The 19693-nt window shown below is 39.1% G+C and overlaps 1 protein-coding gene across 14 annotated transcripts in view; it reads right to left on the bottom strand.

Annotated features, from left to right (window-relative positions):
- Clasp1 (cytoplasmic linker associated protein 1) overlaps window positions 1-19693 on the bottom strand; it is a 245378-nt gene that overhangs the window by 83201 nt on the left and 142484 nt on the right. For 9 of the 14 annotated variants that reach the window (XM_005397639.2, XM_013521074.1, XM_013521075.1 and 6 more), the window contains exons 10-20: window positions 19256-19329; window positions 17785-17877; window positions 16669-16814; window positions 14494-14629; window positions 12980-13050; window positions 10303-10362; window positions 8415-8492; window positions 6925-7092; window positions 6189-6238; window positions 5296-5466; window positions 3422-3469 (exon numbers count right to left, since the gene is read on the bottom strand). In XM_005397639.2, the coding sequence (XP_005397696.1) occupies window positions 3422-3469; window positions 5296-5466; window positions 6189-6238; window positions 6925-7092; window positions 8415-8492; window positions 10303-10362; window positions 12980-13050; window positions 14494-14629; window positions 16669-16814; window positions 17785-17877; window positions 19256-19329 (1095 nt within the window). The remainder of the gene's footprint in view (window positions 1-3421; window positions 3470-5295; window positions 5467-6188; window positions 6239-6924; window positions 7093-8414; window positions 8493-10302; window positions 10363-12979; window positions 13051-14493; window positions 14630-16668; window positions 16815-17784; window positions 17878-19255; window positions 19330-19693) is intronic. The other 5 variants (XM_013521069.1, XM_013521072.1, XM_005397643.2 and 2 more) reach the window with 1 other exon arrangement.

Raw genomic sequence — 19693 nt, 5'->3', positions numbered from 1 at the left:
AGCCACTCCCCATGAGCAGATGAGGCTACATAATATTTATTGAATAATTTTAATTAAACAACAAAAAAATTGACATGGGCTTTGACTATTATGTAGTGATTATTTCTTTGAACCTATCAATAAATTGTCAATACCCACAGGCCATTACAGCAGTGTAACTTTTCATTTTAAACTATCTTGAGGAAAATATGAACAATGTTTTTCCTAAGCAAATTAGTTTTCAAAGAGAGTACATATATTTACCATGATATCTATTCATAAATTTTCTCATGAGCAACATAACATTCCTTTATCCACATCCCTAAAATTACTGAACATAACACAAGGAAAAGAAACCTAGAGATATATTTTTTTGAAAAGGTGAGTTTTGCTTCTAGTCATAGTTGTTACAAGGGTCCCTTGATATATGCAGTAAGTGACTCCTGTCTTTTTTCTCAAATGCAATAATAAAGTTGCCAGAGAACAAATATATTGCTTGAATTTTAATTTGGAGCATCAACTACAGATTCAAAGTCACCCCTTTGCTTCACACTGATGAAAGTCTACCTCTTCTTGTCTGAGAGGCTCTGAGGTTAGATATTTAACAAACTTACGAAGTTTAAAAAAGCCTAGAGCTAGATGGTTAACTCAGTGGGAGGGCACTTGCCTAGTATGTATAAGCAAGGCCCTGGGTTCAATCTCCAGAACTTTAAAAAAAAAAAATCAAACCAAACTAAACCAAACAAACAAAAACAGCAACAACAATAAAAAACCCCCAAAGAATAATGTTCTCAAAAATGCAGGCGGGAAACTCATGCTGCCAAGCCATCAGGCAGTATCACAACAACCTTTTCTTAATAAACAGCAGTGGCTTTTCTAAACAAACAGCAGTGGCTTTTCTAAACACTGCCAGCTCTGAGCTGCACTGCTAAAACAAAAGGAATAGGGATGAGAGTCTGTAAGTGCTGAGCTGAAAGATCTCCCAAGGAGGTCTTTCCTGTCGTGCTCCTCATCACAGAGGACGCAGGAGGCCAGGGCTGCTGTTCCCCGTGGAGCCCTGCCACAGACAGAACACTCACCCTGCTCCTTCAATGGGGTTTTCTACAGTCTGATTCTGTGCTCTATATGGGCAAGGGCCCATAGGTCACTCCACCATTTCTCCTCCCTGGAGAACCAGAGACCTAGTCCCTTGTATAATAATTGACAGGGCAATGCCAATTTTGCTCAAGACGGTGGGGCTGATAAAGAGAAAAAAAGTTAAAAATTCCTAGGGCTGAGACAGACAACAGGCTGATTTGAATGCTGTTTCATAGGAATATGGCACAGGGCATTCTGGGAAAAATGTGATTTACCACAGAAAGTCTTTTTTTGTTTTGTTTTGTTTTTTCCGGTACAGAGAATTGAACTCACCACCTTGCACTTGCCAGGCAGGCGCCGTACCGCTGAGCTAAATCCCCAGCCCTTACTACAGAAAGTCTTTACTTTCTACTTCATTATGCTATTCTACTCTTCCACCTCCTTTCCAGGTAGGCAAAAGAAACACTTAGGATTGTTCCTTTAAGAAGGAGAAGCATAAAATTACTCTTGCCAGCTGAATAAATAAGGAAAATCATTCCTCAGCCTCAGTCTCAGCCTTCTGCTGTCATAAAGGAGATCCACATGTGGACAGAGGTTTCTTGCCCACCTTTATGTTGGGAACTTCATTTCACAGATGTGTTTATTCCTAAGAATCACTAGTGAGGCTTAATGGAAATTGAGATCTCTGGCTCCTTCCTAACTTACTTGGCATTTTCAGGGGAAAGACTCCGGAACGCTTTTAGCAAGCATCCCAGTAATTCTTATGATGAGTTAAGTTTCAAAAACACCGATCTTAGGATATGTTCATTTAAAAAAAATTAAAACCTATTCCTCTTTCTTTTCCTGAGTCCTTTAGGAACTCGAATATGAAGTACAAGAAATAAACTGCACACATTAAGCTATAACTCAGTTTACTCTGCATGCTAACCAATTAGGGCAGCTAAATAACATATGAAAATGAACACTCTGTTGACAATTGTTAAATTGCTATCCTGAGGGCTGGTGGCACTGGCTTAAGCAGCTCTTGTTTTGAAAGCATAATCACTCTGTCTAGAAATTTTGCACAGTGATCTTGCCTGACATGTGCTAATCAAAGATCTGTACAGACTGAAATGGCTATGTCTACAACGCAAAAGGCAACGAGTGCAAAAACCACAAAGAGCTTCTTCACAAAGGCATAGAAAGAAAATCAAGTGGCTCTGGATCTGCCTACTTCCTTCACCATTCACCCTCAGAGTGAACTATCACACAGGGAGCATTTAACACATGGCTGACAAGTGGATGAATGCAGCATGTGTCAGCAGCATAAATAAAAGCAGCATCATATAATTTCATAGCACCTTCACAGGAGGGAAAAGTTTGTATACATTACCTAGTGTAAAACTTTAACCCCCTTTAACCTAAGTAATTTACATGGAAATTTATTTTCAAAACAGGAAAGGCAAATCCTGAGAGGTCCACAAAAGCACAAAACGAAAGAAAAGGAAACAAAAGCTAAGGTGGTACATCCGGAGTAACAGAACCCAAGCCAGGCAGCCCACAAGGAGGGGAGCACACAATGTGGCACCAATGCTTCTCCCCACAGTGTGGATTTGGTGTCAGAAACCACAAATAGCATACTTCAGGGCCAGAACTCACAAGAACAAAGACTGAACAAGAAAGGGAGAGAACTCAGGTAGAGAGAGAGCAGAACCCCAGAGGAGACAGAATGAAGAAGAGGGGAGAGCATGCAACATCTCATGCAGGGACCTCAGTGAGGGCAAGTGGGCACCGGGCAACACTTGGCGAGAACAGAGGACCAGAGAAGTGAGACACACCTCAATCACAGAAACAAACCGCTTACCCTCCGCTTTAGTGGTAGTACCATCTTTAAGCAAATTAAAGAAACAAGGGAAGGGATAACAGGGAACAGTTAGTAACATTCAAAAAATTAAAAAAGCAGAATGTTATTAGCTACTAAAAAACCAAAAGTACAATTTGAAACAAAATCAAAAGAGAAACAAGTTCAACAGCAAAGCAGAGTCTGAAGCAAGTAAGTGCACCTTAGACTGAAATTAGCTTAGACTGAAATTAGCACAGTGTAATGTGTTTTTGCCTTTGGAGAACAAAACACAAAAGAGCAGCTCAGGGCTGTGCCACAGTTGAAGAATGTTGCTTTTTGTTTTAGCCAATCCTTATCCTCTAAGAGTTCGTTCTCCCTGCAAGAAAGTACTAGCAGAATGCAGGGAGCAGCAGAAAGGGACTAAAAATGGAAGTACGGAGAGTCCCCCACAGGGCAGAGGCAAGTGAAAGCTGAGAGCTGGCTCTAGCAACGCCTACCCAACTACACGCCCAGCAGCAGCACAGCAGCTGGCGAGCTCGGTACCTGAGTCCAGGCCTATGTACTCCATGTCTTCCCTCATGTGTCTGGATTCTAGAAGTTTGGAAAAGGGTTGTCAGCTTTAACGGCATACTTGTGCACAGGTGTCATGTGTCAGCCTAAGCAATAACTGTTAAGAGTTTTCAGCAGGATTATATTCCATTTCAGGTTTTCAGTTCTGCTTTGGGACATAACAAGGAGAGTACAGGGAGAGTTCCCAGGAAATAGGGGAGAGAATTTTGAGTACTGCAGTTGTGCTATTTGAAGAGGCAGCACTGGGCTGATAGCCTGTCCTCAGTGCTTCTGAAAGGCAATTCCCTCTCATCAGACGAAGACCTGGGGCTTTCACTAGCAATGGGAGACATCTACTCGGTCTACATTCAAACACCCCCAATATGCACAGAGAAATAGACTATGCACGTCTGTAATCCCAGCACTTAGGAGGCTGAGGCAGGAGGACCACTGTGAATCTGAGGTGAGCCTGAATTATATAGTGAGACCCTATCTAAAAAAAGAAAGAGTATGGAGTTGGCTAACAGTGGATTTAACTCGCATTTTCCAGCATGGAGACAAACGTTAATTATAAATACTAAAGGTGGGTCAAATAAGTAACTCATCAGAGGAGAGAAGAGCTGTGACTTCTCCCTTGCTCAAAGATTACAATCAAGAGAGTATCACAACACCCTACACAATGGTGCAATAGGTAAGAGGGTAAAACAAGAGCCTGTCTGGGATTCTCCCATAGGGCTGTGCACATGAAGTACTCCCAACAGGACACCTTGCTGAGTGACCAAGTGCTCCAGGCCACACATTTAACTACTGATGTTCTTATCACAACCTTGCTTTCTTCTACCTGATAAGGTGAGAGTTTACAAAAGACCTTCTTCATAAAATCTCACTGCTCCTCAAGGATCTGAATCAGGTCATCATTATTATAAGAGATTTATGGGCAGGGAAGCAGACTCAGGGATTGCACGGCCTGCTGGAGGTCACAGAGGTAGGGTTAGGTCGCAGACCCAGGGCCTTCTCCGTGTGCCTGCTATTCCCTGTGCTTCCCATGCACATGGCATTTCAGGTTTTAGCTAGAGAGCTGACTTTGGAATTCTAGCAATCCACCAGTAAATCCATTTCAGTATTTCATGTTTAAAGTTTATTCATTTTCTTAATACTCAAAGTAGAACCAATTCAGCCATGTCTTCAGATTAGGGGGTTGAACGACTTGGCTTTTACAAAAACACAATAAAATAAACCATCAGTCTTACATATACTGGGTGTTAAGTGTCTGTTAAGAAAATAGTCATTGCCTACCACTATTCAGACATTAAACTTCTGGACAAGAACTACCTAAAACTTCTCTGGGGCGCTCATTTGAGTGGGGGTGTCTCAGGTGACCACAGGAGGAGGGCACTGTAAGTACAGATGTGTTATGCTGATTAAAGAGTCCACCACTTCCCTTTCAAGTCCTCCCCATTCCAAGGAACACTAACTACAAGGACTACTGCTAAGTCCCTCACTGAGACCACTGGTCCTGTTCCCCCAGTGGTGGGGGACAGGGAAGGGGAGGGGGTCGGCTGTGGTGTGAGTACCAGCTGGGCTTGCCATGCAGGAGGAGAGGAGCTGGGGGAGGACATGCTCAGGGATACTGAGCCTGTGAGCACAACGGCCTCACTCATCACTAAAGAGGATAAAACTCCAGGGAAAAGCAACACTTGGAAAAAGTTGGCTGGGAGCTGGCACCAAGTGCACAAAGTTACTTGTAAGTCAGTATTAGCCCTGCAACAGTGAGACTTCCCTCAATTATGGTGTTCTATAACCCACTCAGAGGTCAGGCTCAACTCAGACAGCAGATGAGGGAGGAGGGGCGGAGTGTTTTCAGTTACCTAAAGATGCATAAGACCCTGGAGGGAGAGCAGCTGCGGAGCTGAAGGGCACGGCGCCTGAAGTGGAGGAGACTTTGGATTTGGCACTGGCTGCTGCGTTCACATCAATATCACTTCGAGATCGCTGGAGGGACCCAGTTGTGGACACAGATTTGGTGCTAACTGTAGAAGCTTTGGAGATGAAGGAGGAAATGCCAGTAAGGACTATGCAGAATTCTCAATATATGTTGCTAAAACTTGATATTTTGCTTTTCTTGAAAACAAATACAAGTTGTACCAAAGGCTGGAGTTCACTTCGGACCAGCAGTTTTCTCCCGCCCTGAAGAGGGATTTAGACAATGCTGAAGGCAACCAGGTGCCCAGACTGCAATGTTATCCACTATATTTGTTTTCCTGAAATCAACTATACACCCCCTTCCAAGTACCCCTTAATTTTGGGTACTTGAGAAGAGATGAAAAAAGGAACATTATGAACTGTCTGAGAGCCTTCTCATGGTGTGGTGCGAATGTGCAGGCAGCCACATGCCCTCCCCCACTTCCAGGAAACTGGCCCTTCTCCACCCTCTAGGGGCCACCGGGTTGCTGCTTGCAGGAATATCATGAGGAGTCCACAGAACATCACTCGCCTATGATGTGGACTGATGGAGAAGCAGCACTACTTATGGCAGCAGCATCATGCCAGGAGGAGAGAGGCAGAAAAGGTCACAGAGCTGAATTTCCACCGGCCTCAGTTATCCTGATAATGGGAGCAAAGCTCTGAGTCAGAGCAGATGGCAGAGCCTACAGCAAGCAGGGACTTCCTGTGCTGGGCAAGGTCAGCAGTGCCTGCAAAGCTGAGCCACCCCCTGGGCGGGGACAGGTGCCCTTGGCACTCCCTATACTGCTCCTCTTACCTCTAGATGTGGTACTGCCAGTAGGACTTCTTTTGGCAGAAAGTGGCCGACTAAAAAGCAAGGTATATACATGTTTATTATTTAAAAAAGCACTCTATTAGCAGTAATATAAATACAAAGTATAGTAGGAAATTATGAAAATAAAGAATTATTTCAGAGTTTTCAGAGTTTTTCAGAAGTATGGACCAAAATCTTATAAATCCTATTTCTGATAAAGCTTTAGGATTACGTTTGGGACTACCTTTCAAGCAGAAGCAAAATAACTCCTAGAGGCAGAAACTAGAAATGTAGAGTGAAGATAGTAAAACATCAAGTCCCAGGTTTCTCAACTTATCTGAGTTAACACTGATATCCTCTCAGAAGACTCAACCTGCCCTGTAATTTAGTACTTTTCTCTTTTTAAATTTTTTTTATTTAGTACATGTTTGCAGTACATAAAAATTATATTCACTGTGGGGAACTAGTACATGTACATAACACAGTTCTTTCTATAATTTACTATGTTAGCCTAGAACTGGTTTCCAGGATGCCATATAAATTTAAGAAACTACTTACAGTAGAGTCCAAGGCTACCTCTTACCTTTCTTCACAGTACCTTATGAGAATCAGGATCCACCTGAAGATGGGCAATTGTAATAGGCACACTCACACAGAAACACAGCTGGAATTCACACTTCCATGCAGCGAACATTAAATACACACTGCCACACTGTGACCATAAAGCCAAGCCCCTTACTTGAGACTTTCTTGAGAGCTGGAAGATGAGCGGTCAGACTGCGGCAGAGACACAATGCTGTCTGAGTTCTTCAAGTGGGACTGCAGGGCTTTCTGGTACGAGGACTCCAGGGTGTGGTACAAGTGCTCTGCCTCTCTGCTGAAGTGACTGTGGAAGCCCCAGTAACATCTAGGGAAAACAAATTCTTGGGTTAGGCCTAACATCATCTTTTTAAGGGCCAGCCTAGCTGCTGATAGCAGCAGCAGTGTATGAGGGGAAGGGAGGAACAAAGGAGGCATCACAGTACACTGGCTTTTTCACACTGGACAGGTCACTTAACTTCTCTGAACCTCAGCCCATTTACAGAATGGTAAATAAACAGTCTTAACTTGCAAGACTGGGGGTCTGAGGGAAGGTGAAGCTAAAACACACAGACCTATATTTAGAACACAGGATGGAACCATTAATAGTAGCTTTTATAGATGGAATTTGACATTCCTTGGTTTAAGTATTTAAAATTGCCCTAAGTATCATTATAACAGAAAAAAGTTCAGAGCTACTTGAAATCTGTATTACCTTAAAACTAGAAAAAACTTGGGGTAGGAGAATACAAGGATTAACAACAGCATACTAGACAAATAATTAACAAATCCATTTATTGAGGTTTTCACTTGTCTTGCTAGGAACTGTCCAAAATGAGCCTGGGGTAAATACTTCAGAGTTATAATGAACCCGGAAATAAGGGAAACATAACTGCAAGGCAGTCAAAAAGTAGTATTAGATCAGGATGTATTAATATAGCTAAATAAAACTGTAATATTTCAGGTAAGCAAGACAAGATTTTAACGTGTCAATTAGAAGAGTTGGTCAATTAAGGAAGTGTGGAAAAAACAACAACAAATACAAAACTGGCAGTAGTTATCTATGCATTGCCTAAGACAGTCTTTGTTTTGCACTGCTGGGGATGGAACCCAGGGCCTCAAGCATGCTAGAAAAGCACTCTACTGAGCTACAGTCAAGGCCTAAGAAAGTAAGTCTTAATATCAAGCTTTTGTTATTTACAATCTACAATTGCATGTCAAAACCACTCCCAAGGAGGTGGGGATCCTGAGGCAATAAATTAGAGCATGCTCAGTCCTGATGATGAACGAACACACCTCCACTGTGAAATCAAAACAGCACATAATCCCTGAGACAATCCTGAACACAAGCTAATCCAATTCCCCTTACCATGATTTGTACTTATTTGCAAGGATATGACTGTGGGGAGAAAACCCCCTGTGGCCAAGTTTTTTCATGTAAATCAATACAGTACTCAACCAAATATCACTCAACCAACTTTCTAAAGGAAAAAAAAATACTGGAGAGGAATATTTTGAAATGGCACTGAGGTTATATTTAAAAGATTAATGAAAAATATTCAAATAAGTTTATGGGTTTTTAATCCATACAAATTACATGGAACACAACAGTAGATAATTTAAACAAGGTAGTATACAATAAAAACTTACTTTCTGGCTTCTATTCTTGCTTCAGAATCAGCATCATGTATTCCTTTCTTTATAGTTTCTGCTAATACTGATATGTGTCTAGATATTTAGAAAAGAAAGCAATAACAATCATAAACACAAGGTTATCTGTGGATGCAAACAGGCTTGAGAATCAACTTCAGAATAGACATGCGCAATGTGGAACAAGGTCAGTCAAGTGATCTGTAGCTCAGAGGACGTGCACGCTCCTTCAGGCCCTCCTTCTTACCCAGGCCCAATACCTCTGCCAAAGCCTCACCCTAACCTCACCTAAGGAAACGCATGGTCTGCTCTCTCCTGAGTTTTTAAATCACAGCTAACTTTTTCTCAGCCTATACCATTTAGCTCAATCTTTTATGAGGCCTAATAACAAAATCCTATCTTTCTACAGTCAGTTTCTATAAAAATTATGAGATGATAATAATAATCCTAACACTAAAGAGTCCGTCTGCACATTTGAATAATGAAACAATTTTTTTTTTTTCAAATTCTATTACTATTGAAAACGACTAGTTTCTGTTTCTGTTTTTAAAGGACAGGGTCTTGCTATGATGCCCAGACTGGTCTTGAATTCAAAATCCTCCTACGTCAGCCTCCCAAGTGGCTGGAGCTACAGACCATATGTCACTGTATCCAGCTTAACATAAATAATTTTTTAAAAATCACTTAACCATTTCATAAACATGTATTCTCTTTAGTTGTTAGTTTTAGTTTAACTGAAAAGAAATTACCAACATGTCTCACACAGTAACAGAATCTTAAGATAAGGAACATGACTGGAATGAGTAGTTTCAAGATGTTCATAAAGCAAAGACTACTGACCGATTTGACCAGCCCTTCAAAGTTCTTGCCTCATTCTTTTAACAAATACTTAGGAGTCACCTGTTAAGTGCAGGCACTGGGTAAGGAGGTAAACAAACACATGAAGTCACATCTGAGGTCCTTGGGCTTCTCTGTGCTGCTCACCTGCCACACGTTACATCCCTCACTTTCCTTCCCACCTCTACATTCCAAAGCCATCAACTAATAAAGAGGATGTAATGTCCAAGAGACTGAAGGGCAAGAAAGCACTGGAAAGGGTATGTGATATTCTTCTAGAGTCAAAGCATTTCCAGATGAAATTTTACCTCTAGAAGGTTTAGTTTTGTTTCATCTTATATTGTTGCTATGTGTTATGGAATTTATTATACTTAAAATTCCATTATTTGCCAACTACTTACTAGACTACAAAGCTCTTCACAAAGCATATAATACACTATGAAAAAAAACATGGCAGGCTATCATCTATTGTCTCCAAATTTAACTCAACATGAGAGACATCTAAAATTGACAGGAAGTAAAAATGTCAATGATGAAATCTTGAAATTCAGACATGCTTCTTGGAAAAGTCTGCCACAATCCTACTTTCTAACTATAATGAATTGAAGTCACCATACACCAGCCTTAGTAAGAAGAACCACTGAACATCCCAAGAGAGAAAAAAAGGAACACTCTAAATGAGTGAAATTCCTTTAAGCACCTAAGAGGTACAGCCTGTCTGCTCAGAGCAGCTTTAAACCTTTCCCTCTGCATCTGACAGGTATGCTAAGCAGTGGGACTGGCATCAATAAACAGTCAACCCTGTCTCTGAGGCTATCTGGACACATTTGCCCACATTCCTGGCACACTAATATTTCAATCAATGAAATTCGCTAACGAGTTCTGCAATTGTTATTTGGCTCACATCAGCAGAAACAATCACAGTCAAGCAAACAAATGCTTAGATTATTCCACTTCTTATCCAAGGTGGGCTGGGCCACTTGCTGAGGGATTCAATCTCAAGACTCAATCCAGAGGAAGAAACAGTTTCAGATCAGACAGATGTGCTTACCTTTCCAGTGAATGTGTCTGCCATTCTTGTAAAAGCAAATCTAAAAATTCAAAACAGCGCCTGAAAAGTATTAAGAAATAGATACCTTAGTAATACATGTTAGTGAAAATAAAAAAGCTGTTTTTTCTCAAGTAATTCTATACTACTACTTATAATGGTTTTAATTTTTATAATTAAAACAAAATGCAACATAAAGAAGAATCAGAACTGACTGAAAGCCAAAGCAGATAAAAGTCAGGAGGCACAGGTGGTGACAACAAGGACAAGAGGTTAGGACACAAGAGTTCACTCTGATCTGAGTCTCATAGTGACATTACTGAAAGGGCCTATCATTATCATCTGTTTTTATATTACCCTAATATGACATTAATACAGAGTGTACAGTTGCACAGAGATTCACATGTGTTACTGAATCAGGAATTGCTCTTTCCATTAATTTTGTAGAATCCTTACAAAAACAGCAGAAAATACTTTGGAAAACTAAGTGCTCTCCACATTTTTCTGCTAAGGTCCTAAGCAGTGCTTCATACAACTCTTCTATAGCTACTTGCTGCTTTCTAAACATAAAACCTCCAACTTCCTCTTTGAAGCCTTCTCATCTTTGCGGTCTTTCTTGCTCTGATTTGCATCACAAAAATGATTCCAGTCTCACTTCCTGTGGGTTACATCACCAGTTTGCTTCCTACTTTTCAGTAATTTCCTTCTTCTGACTTCCTATCTTTGTGGAAGAAAATTACAATAATCCTAGGAATCCACTCCAGGAAACACAAACAGCTGATATTCTTTCAATAATGAAATGATTAGACTTTCTTTCCCATGATCCTCCCAATTTGGCTCATAATCCATACAATTAATCAGTCCATTAGGCTTCGATCATTCCTAACCCTCTGCTACATGATACAGATACAATAATACCCAAAACACCGTGTGGAAAGCAAGAGTGACAAGAAGCAGTTACCAGGCTCCAGGAGCATGGTGGGAGAGCCCTGCAGCTGGGCCCTGGGTGGCAATGTAGCGTGAGAGCTGGTAAAGCAACCACCCTCAAATGAAAAGACACAAAACTATGCCCACACCAGCCCACATCACTTTCTCACTGTCATTTTCCTATTCCTACCCAACCCAGACCATATTAATTCTACTTCCATCACCTTATCCAGGCCATGTCCTAGTCTGATTTTTTCTTCACCTATTCCTTCCTACTCATCTTTCGAAAAGGAGCTCAGTTTATAATTCATCTATGAAGCTTTTTACGAATATATCGTCTGGCTTTAATCACCACCCTGTGCAAATTCTTAATCCACAATATATACATTGTCACTCACTCTTAAATCGTCATTGTTCTTAATCTCAAACACATAGAAGTCAAAATTCAGAAGCAGAGAGAACAGTGGCTACCACATGCTAGGAGTTGGGGAACTGGGGAGATGTTGATTAAACACAGAAATTTTCATTTAGGAAGAAAAAGCCTGAAGAAACATATTGTACATACTGGTAACCTCAGTTAATACCAATATATGGCATACTTACCATATAAAACAAGTATGTAAGGTAATACAGATGTTAAGTATTTGATTTAGCCATTCTACAATGTGTACCTGTATCAACACATCACCTTGTACACCATAAATATATACACTTTATATATGTCAGTTAAAAACAGATCAACACCAGCCTATGTTATGTTTAGGAGGGTCTTCTACCTATAGATGATGGCAGGAAGAAGGTGACACCCCAGGAAAGGAAGCAAACAATAGGCAGCTAAGGTAAACTAGCTCTAAACCTTAGAGTAAAGGACTCTCACTAGGCTGGAGTCTAGAAGTCGAGCTATGGGAATGAGGTCAAAAGACTGCTGCTGAGACTTGCCTTTAACTTACCCAACAAGTCTCCTGACAGGGTCCATTGATAGGTTTAGTGTTGGCTATGAATTTCCTAAAAATCTACACAGCACTACATTAGGTTGGGAAGATGGTCCACAGATATTAACACTTGACTCAACAGTCAAGAATTGCCAATCTGAGCTAGGAGAACAAGGTCTTCACTCTTCACAGGTCATCTAGGGTAGCTCACCAGGATACATGACAAGACAAGGAGTTGGGAACAAAGCCATCACTAGTTACCCAGGTGGTAGCTGCCTGTAGTATCTTCTGGGTAAACCTCTCAAATCTAGAGGCAGAGACAAGAGTCCGGGATTGGGATTGGGATTCAGAGTCCCCAAACCACTATCAGATGGTAGAAACACACATACTTCCTCCTACCCATGTTTGTATGTCACTAGAGCCACTGGTGCTTGTGGTACTTACTTACTTATTTACTTACTTACTTATTTATTTGAATGCATATTTGCTCAGAGTGAAGCAGAGCAGTAACACAAATAGAGGGACCTTCAGGAAAGAGTGCACAAGGGTCTTCTTCTCCCCTTCTTCTTGCCACTAACCCCCAAACATACACACATGCGTGCGCGCACATACACACACACACACACACACACACACTCTAGAGGTTATCCAATTTTTATTCCCAAAATATTTAGATCTTGATTTTTCAACTCAAACCATTTATTGCAGGATTTTAAAAATATTAAATATTTTAAATACAAAATTTTATCCACACAAGATTTAGAGTTTGTTTGGGTTTCCAAGCAATTCAAAAATAATCAGGAAGCACTTTAAAAATTTACCTTCTAACTGCGACAGACTTCGAGGTACAGTTACTTGTTATGACAGGTATTAACCTAGGGATGTGTGTGTGCTGTGGAGAAAAACAAAACAAGTGAACAGCTGCAAATACACAAACAGAATGAAACACAATTAAGAGAACTGCTTCCTTACTAACCAAGATTAAAATGTTACTGAATTTCCTAATGTCAAAAGCCACCACAACATTTACGGAGCAGAGGAGACAATATGAAACATATAGATCAGTCTAAAATCAAAGGCATCACTGTTATAAGGTCTAAGTTGTCTTAGCAGGTTGAAAAGGAGCCATCATATCAACGTATCCTAACACTATTTGAAAGGAAATGTATAGCATTTTTGCATTTAATATGTGAAGTAGGCAGTACTTCACATATTAAACGCAAAGTTTAACAGTTTAGGCAAAATGTACAACAGTTTTGCCTTTGGTATTTGAAGTAGGCAATGTAAGCAAGAAGAAGAACTAAAAATAGTGCAAAGTAGTCCACCGTTATGGTTGGTACATTGCGTCAACTTGAGGAGTTAGAGGCTTGACTAAGTGACTCAGCAGTTCTACATCCTGAGCCTGTGCCTGGGCACTGAAATGGTTTGGGCTTGGGCAGATAGCCAATATACAATATAAGGAGGGAAAAGAGGCTTGCCCTCCCCGCTTTTGCTCTTGGTGCTTTTGCTATCTTCTGGTGCCATGAATTGCTGCCCTCTGCCATGTGCCACTCTGCCTTGGAGCCAGCTGAATGTGGACTGAAACCTCCACAAACTGTGAGCTAAATAAACCCTTCCTTCCTTAATTCTAGGGGTCAGGTATTTTATCTCAGCAACAAGAGAAAAGTAACCAAGACACCCATAATAATAAAGAACATTTTGGATAGGTTTTAGTTGGCATCATCAAGCTCCACAGTTCCCTCAGGGGAAAATGTGGGGTGACATAGGAAATTTTCACCTTAAGCCTTGGTGAACAAGTGGGATTTACCAAAAATCTGAACATGCAGTACTTGGATAGTTAAATACGTGCCTAGAACAGTGGTGGTGAACCTATGCCACACATGCCACATAGGCTGTTTGTTTCACTAAAATGTTTGCCATCACTGGCCTACAAACTGAACTGAAAAGGTAATTGTTTCTATACTTATGTGTAATTAATTTTAAAAGTTTTGGATAAGTAGTAAAACTATAAGCAAAATATATAGCTTGGAAAAACTGGAATTACAAAATGGTATCAGGGAGATAACATAATACATCCAGCAGTAGGTGTGGCTGTTCAGATATTTAAAACCAAGGTTGGGCACATCAACATCCTCAGTGACGGTATAGCCCACATCCACAGTTCACACTGTAGATGGTGAAAAGCTCAATGTGCTACAGTTAGGGAGAAAAAGTCAATACTGGATGTAAATCATGATTCCTATGATATATAATTAATAAGAAATGTCTCTGCCATGTATCTACCATCAATATTTACCAAGTGCTTATTTTACATATGACTCTACAACATACGTACCCGAATGATTAACCTAATAGCTACAACACCAGAAGTGGCCATAATTTTGGCACTGTTTGGAATTAAATTAAAGATAGTTGGCATAATGGCTTCAGCTCCATGGTCAAACTTATTCCCCAGAACCGATGACAAATGCCTACAATAAGAAATGAACACAGGTTTGTAGCTACATTTGCCATAAGCGAAGCATATAAACCTCTTAACATTTGAGAACCCTCATATAAGTTATCAACAGATAAAGGACTAAAGTAAAATACTTTTGAAAATAATTTTATTTTAACACAGATTGAGCTGACATTTTAATGTTTGCTGCAGGTAGCACTTGAACACAACATGAAACTTAGCTCCCACACATGGGAGAACATTTTGATAATTATTTATTTTTTATTTTATGGAAAAAAGGTAATAACAAAATAATAAGAGAATAACAATAGTTAACACATTGCATATTGTTATCATTAAAGTAGTTACTCAGAGTATAAGATATGGGCATAAAAAATTCTACAATTGGTATTAGCACAAACCTTCCTTTCAATGAACTAAGAGATAGTAGTAGTATAACTAATTTGCATTTTTTTTCCTTTTCCCTTCCTTCCTTTCCTTTTTCCTCCATCCTAGCTCCTTCTTCCCATTTCACAATATCTACTATACACTTTAGATTTTCTTTATTCTTTTAATTTCTCATACCAGGGACACAATATGATGTTTACATAAGTGAGTCTCATTTATTTCACTTATGAGTATGGTCTCAAGTGGCATCTATTTACCTGTAAGTCTCCAGTTTATCCTTCTTTATGGATGAGTAGTACTCCTTGTATAAAAAGACCACATCATTTTTATTCATTCCTTGGTTGATGGGCCTATGGGTTGTTTCCAAGACTTAGCTATTGCAAATTGTGCTGCTATAAACACAGGTGCACATACATCATTGTGGTATGATGTTTTTAATTCTTCTGGAAAAATACTCAGAAGAGGAAAAACTGAGTAAAATGGGACCTCTAATTCTGGTTTTTTGAGGAATCTCTGTACTTATTTCCACTGTGGTTGCACCAGTCTACATTCCCACCAATGGTGGGAAAGGGTTCCTTTTTCCCCACAGCCCCACATACATTTATTATTGATTGATTTCTTGATGGTAGTCATACTTTCTGGGGCGAGATGGAATCTCAATGTTGTTTTAATTTGCATTTCCAGAATGATGTTGAACATTTTTTCATACATTTATTTGCCATTTGTATTTCTTCATCTGAGAAGTGTATTTATCTCAGATGCCCATTTTTGGATTGGGTCTTTGAATTTGGGGCGTCTGATATTTTTCAATTCTTTGTATGTTCTAGATAGAAATCCTTTGTCTGAGGGACAATTGGCTAAAATTTTTTCCCACTATGTGTGTTGTCTTTTCACTGTTGCTGATTTCTTTTGATGTGCAGAAGCTTTTTAATAAGATGAGATCCCAGTTGTTAATTCTTTGAAATATTTCCCATAAAAACAATTTTAAAATATGCATACAGGTAGCTTGGCAAATAGCTACTAGCCCAAGAACTTCTTCTTAATCATTTTCAACTAAGTCCCAAAATAGAGAAAAAAAAAAAAACCCAAAAAACAAATTAACCTCCCCCCCAAACAATCATATACTAGCAATAAACATGAAAAACTGTCAGGTGGGGTAGTGTATGCCTGCAATCCTGGCTGTTCAAGAGGCCGAAGCAGGAAGATCACAAATTTGAGGTCAGCCTAGGCAACTTAGTGAGAACCTACGGCAAAACAAAATAATAAAATGGGCTAGGGATGTAGCTCAGGGGTAGACTGCTTGCACAAGGCCCACGTTAGTCCCTACTAACACTCCCCAAAAGAAAAAAGAAACTCCTCTTTTCATTTTTAACTTCAATATTTGCCTGTCCCAAGATTTTAAATATCTGTACTATTTTCTGGTTGTTGCTGTTGTTCCTCTGATATTAGCTAGGATAGCTAGATTTAAACATTATTGCAATACCTAGATTTATAATTTTATAGCCATAGTACTCTTCTAGAAACAAAGATTCTGATAATCACTTAGTATCCTGTCAATAAAAGTCAATGAAAAATCTAAGAAACAGAATTCTATAAAATTTTTTTTCATACTTAATATTAGTAACTGCTTAAAGTTTAAGAGAGAGGCTTCTGAGAAGTCCTTACCCCAATGTGATACACGTCTCCCGCACTACCTGAGACCGCAGATCCTTAGCAGAGAGTTTAAAGGCTCCGTCCAAAAGACGTAAATGTTGAAAGAAGTTATCATATTCAGCCGCACCAGCCAAAAGTAAAGATCTAATCTTTTTTAGCTAATGGGAAAAAGGTAAGTCAAGATATACAAGACAATTCTTAACACAGAATATACAAAGCAACAGAAGTAAAAAATATGAGATTCAACATTATAGTTCAACTGATACAGAAAGTTTTTTCCAAGAGAACTCAGTAAATTACATATTACCTACCTACCTTTCTAGTACACCAAACAAATCTACATATTGCAACTAAGATGAAGTAAATTTTAAAATGTTGTATCTGTGATAAATGTATTATAATTTCTATAAAATTTAAGTGGAAGTATCCTAGTATATTTACAGATTCTGTGATACCAATAGTAACTAAAACCCATTTTGGATTATAAAAGGCCCCTCCCCTATGTTTGCTGGCTCCTACATCCCACTCCAGCTGCATTTAACAAATTTTTTTACAAAAGCATTCCTTCAATATTTCTGTATGATCCTCCACTGCAACACTATGAACTGACTAATTTGAATTGGAAACAGAATAAAACAGTGATTTTACCACTTCTTATCTCATCAACCATTCAGTGTAAAATAGCTTTCCTCAGCTAAGACACCCTCATTTTAGTGTTTAGCTCACATATGTTCCTTTACTTACTTCTAAAAATGAGAAGATACCACTTTCTAGGCAACTGATATGATGAATAAAAAGAATTTTGAGGAATATACACTGAAAGTGTCACTAACAAACCATTGTACTGGCAGAGTCACAGAATTAAATCTTTACTACAGCAAGGGTAGAGGCCATCATCACCAGCCCGGCCACAGGAAGGGTTTTGTGAAGAGAACAAGAATATGTGAACTGATAGGCTGGCATGTATGAAAAATTCAAGTAAGGTGCTCTACTAAAAAGGTGAAGTGTAGAAATGGTAATTTATATTTAAAATACCTACTACTTAAAAATCACTAGAGCTCAATTTCATACAATATTTGGAATATTTAAATCTAACACAAATGTAATCACACGAAGTTAATGGCTTACAGCATTTACTCTCTGCTCCCAGTCGTGCTTATCATCAGATAGTATTTCCCTAATTTTGTTGATGGATTCCTCAAGGTCTCGGCTGGAGTAAATCTGTAAGAAAAATTAACGTACAATCAATATAAGACAGTTTGCAGCACACAGACAATTTCTTCATTACCATCTAGAATGCCCTCCCTGAACATGTAAGTATAGTAAAGAGAAATTATTCCACTTTTAAACATCTTAAAATGAGCATTTTTCTTATTGTAAATGCGTAAGCACTAGCTCCGCTGCCACATAAGAGTAACTTTACCTCAAACACAGCTTTACTCTAAATGCAATGGAAGATTTCATATAATTTTAGATACTTTCAAATTTACTTGCCATATCCCCACATTTCCTGATGCATGCTGGAAAGGAATGGAAGGCATTGGCAAATACTGAAGGGTGCCTTGAGCCCATGGTGCCCGCCACCTGGCTGACGCACATATGGTACCCAACAGGGCAAAGCTGTATGCAACAGCAAGTGCTAGAGATTCAGTTACCAGAAGCTGAGAAAAATTACTGTCCCAATCATCAAAAGCAGATACTGAGGCACAGAACAGTCCAAAATATATGACTATATTCCAACTTTTCTACATAATCTTTGTTTTGCAATTAAGATGTATAAACTAGGCTTTTATTACACCATTCTCTACAGTTTTTCACATACCAAAATCTTTCAAATTTATCATTTTTTAAAGAAAAATTTCTTAAAATATATTTTTCTCCCATGTAACCTAATCATCTTTGTTTCTTTGTGACCTGACCAATACAATATAAGTGCAATCAATTTATTTCCTACTCTTACTGAAAGATCAGCTTGGGCTTTGACTTTTGCTCATTTCAGTCATTTAAAATGTTCCAATATTTTCTAATCTGTATATCAGATTTCTTGTAATCTTGATGGTTTTAAAATTATCAAACCTATTACAGGATCCCATATAGGGCAGTGCTGTGGTTCGGCTAAGTGTGCCCACACAAGCCTGTGTGTTGAAGGCTGATCCTCACGGTGTTATTACTGAAAGGTGCTGGAACCTCTAGGTTGTAGGGCACAGTGAGAGGCCACTAGGTCACTGGGGTGCACCCTCAGGAGGTCGTTTTCAGGACACAGTTGCTACAAAATCCTGAGCCTAGCTGCTGGCTCTGTATAGCATGTACATACTCTTCCTGTTCTCTGTAAAACAGACAATCACTTGTTTGCTGTCATTACTGCCAGCCATCATGTATATGAACTAATGTAGTCAAAGGGCTGCCCTTCCTGGGCCTTAGCTTAGAACTTTGAATCTCCCAAAGGTGAGCTATACATATTTACATATACCTATTTCTCTTTATAAAGTTAGTTACTGTAGGTATTTCATTATAGTAATGTAAAGCTAATATAGATATGTTTTAAAAATGAAACTTGAATGGTTCTGCCCTGTTCTTAGTTAGACTCAAATATTCTCACCTGCACTACGGGTACATCATCAAATGCTTTAATGAAGTCCTCTTCATCAACAGCACCAGCACCCTCTTTTGCAGCTATAAAATATTAATTTTTAAAACATAAACAATGTATAAAAATATATTAAGACATAAATTATGAAGTCTGAATATACATAGCTAAAATTACATTTCAGAAGATTTAGAACTCTTAAAATATTTCACACAGATTTAGGTTATCATGGAACTGACAAATGCTACTGATTTAATATCAAGATGGAGTACAGTAATTCTGCAATGCTATGTATATGAGCTCAAAGTCACTTAGACTACCTTTTAAATTAGAGTTTGAGTTTTAAAGGTGTTAGGTGATATCTATTATAATAACAAAGATCGCTAATAAACATGTCACTGAAAATTTCATTTTCGAAGGGATTAGATTATGCTACTGGGACTTCAGCAT

Source organism: Chinchilla lanigera, unplaced genomic scaffold, assembly GCF_000276665.1.
Source record: "Chinchilla lanigera isolate Chin_1 unplaced genomic scaffold, ChiLan1.0 scaffold00058, whole genome shotgun sequence".
Taxonomy (NCBI): domain Eukaryota; kingdom Metazoa; phylum Chordata; class Mammalia; order Rodentia; family Chinchillidae; genus Chinchilla; species Chinchilla lanigera.
Note: the sequence above shows the minus strand (reverse complement) of the source record. Positions and strands in the feature narration are given on the sequence as shown.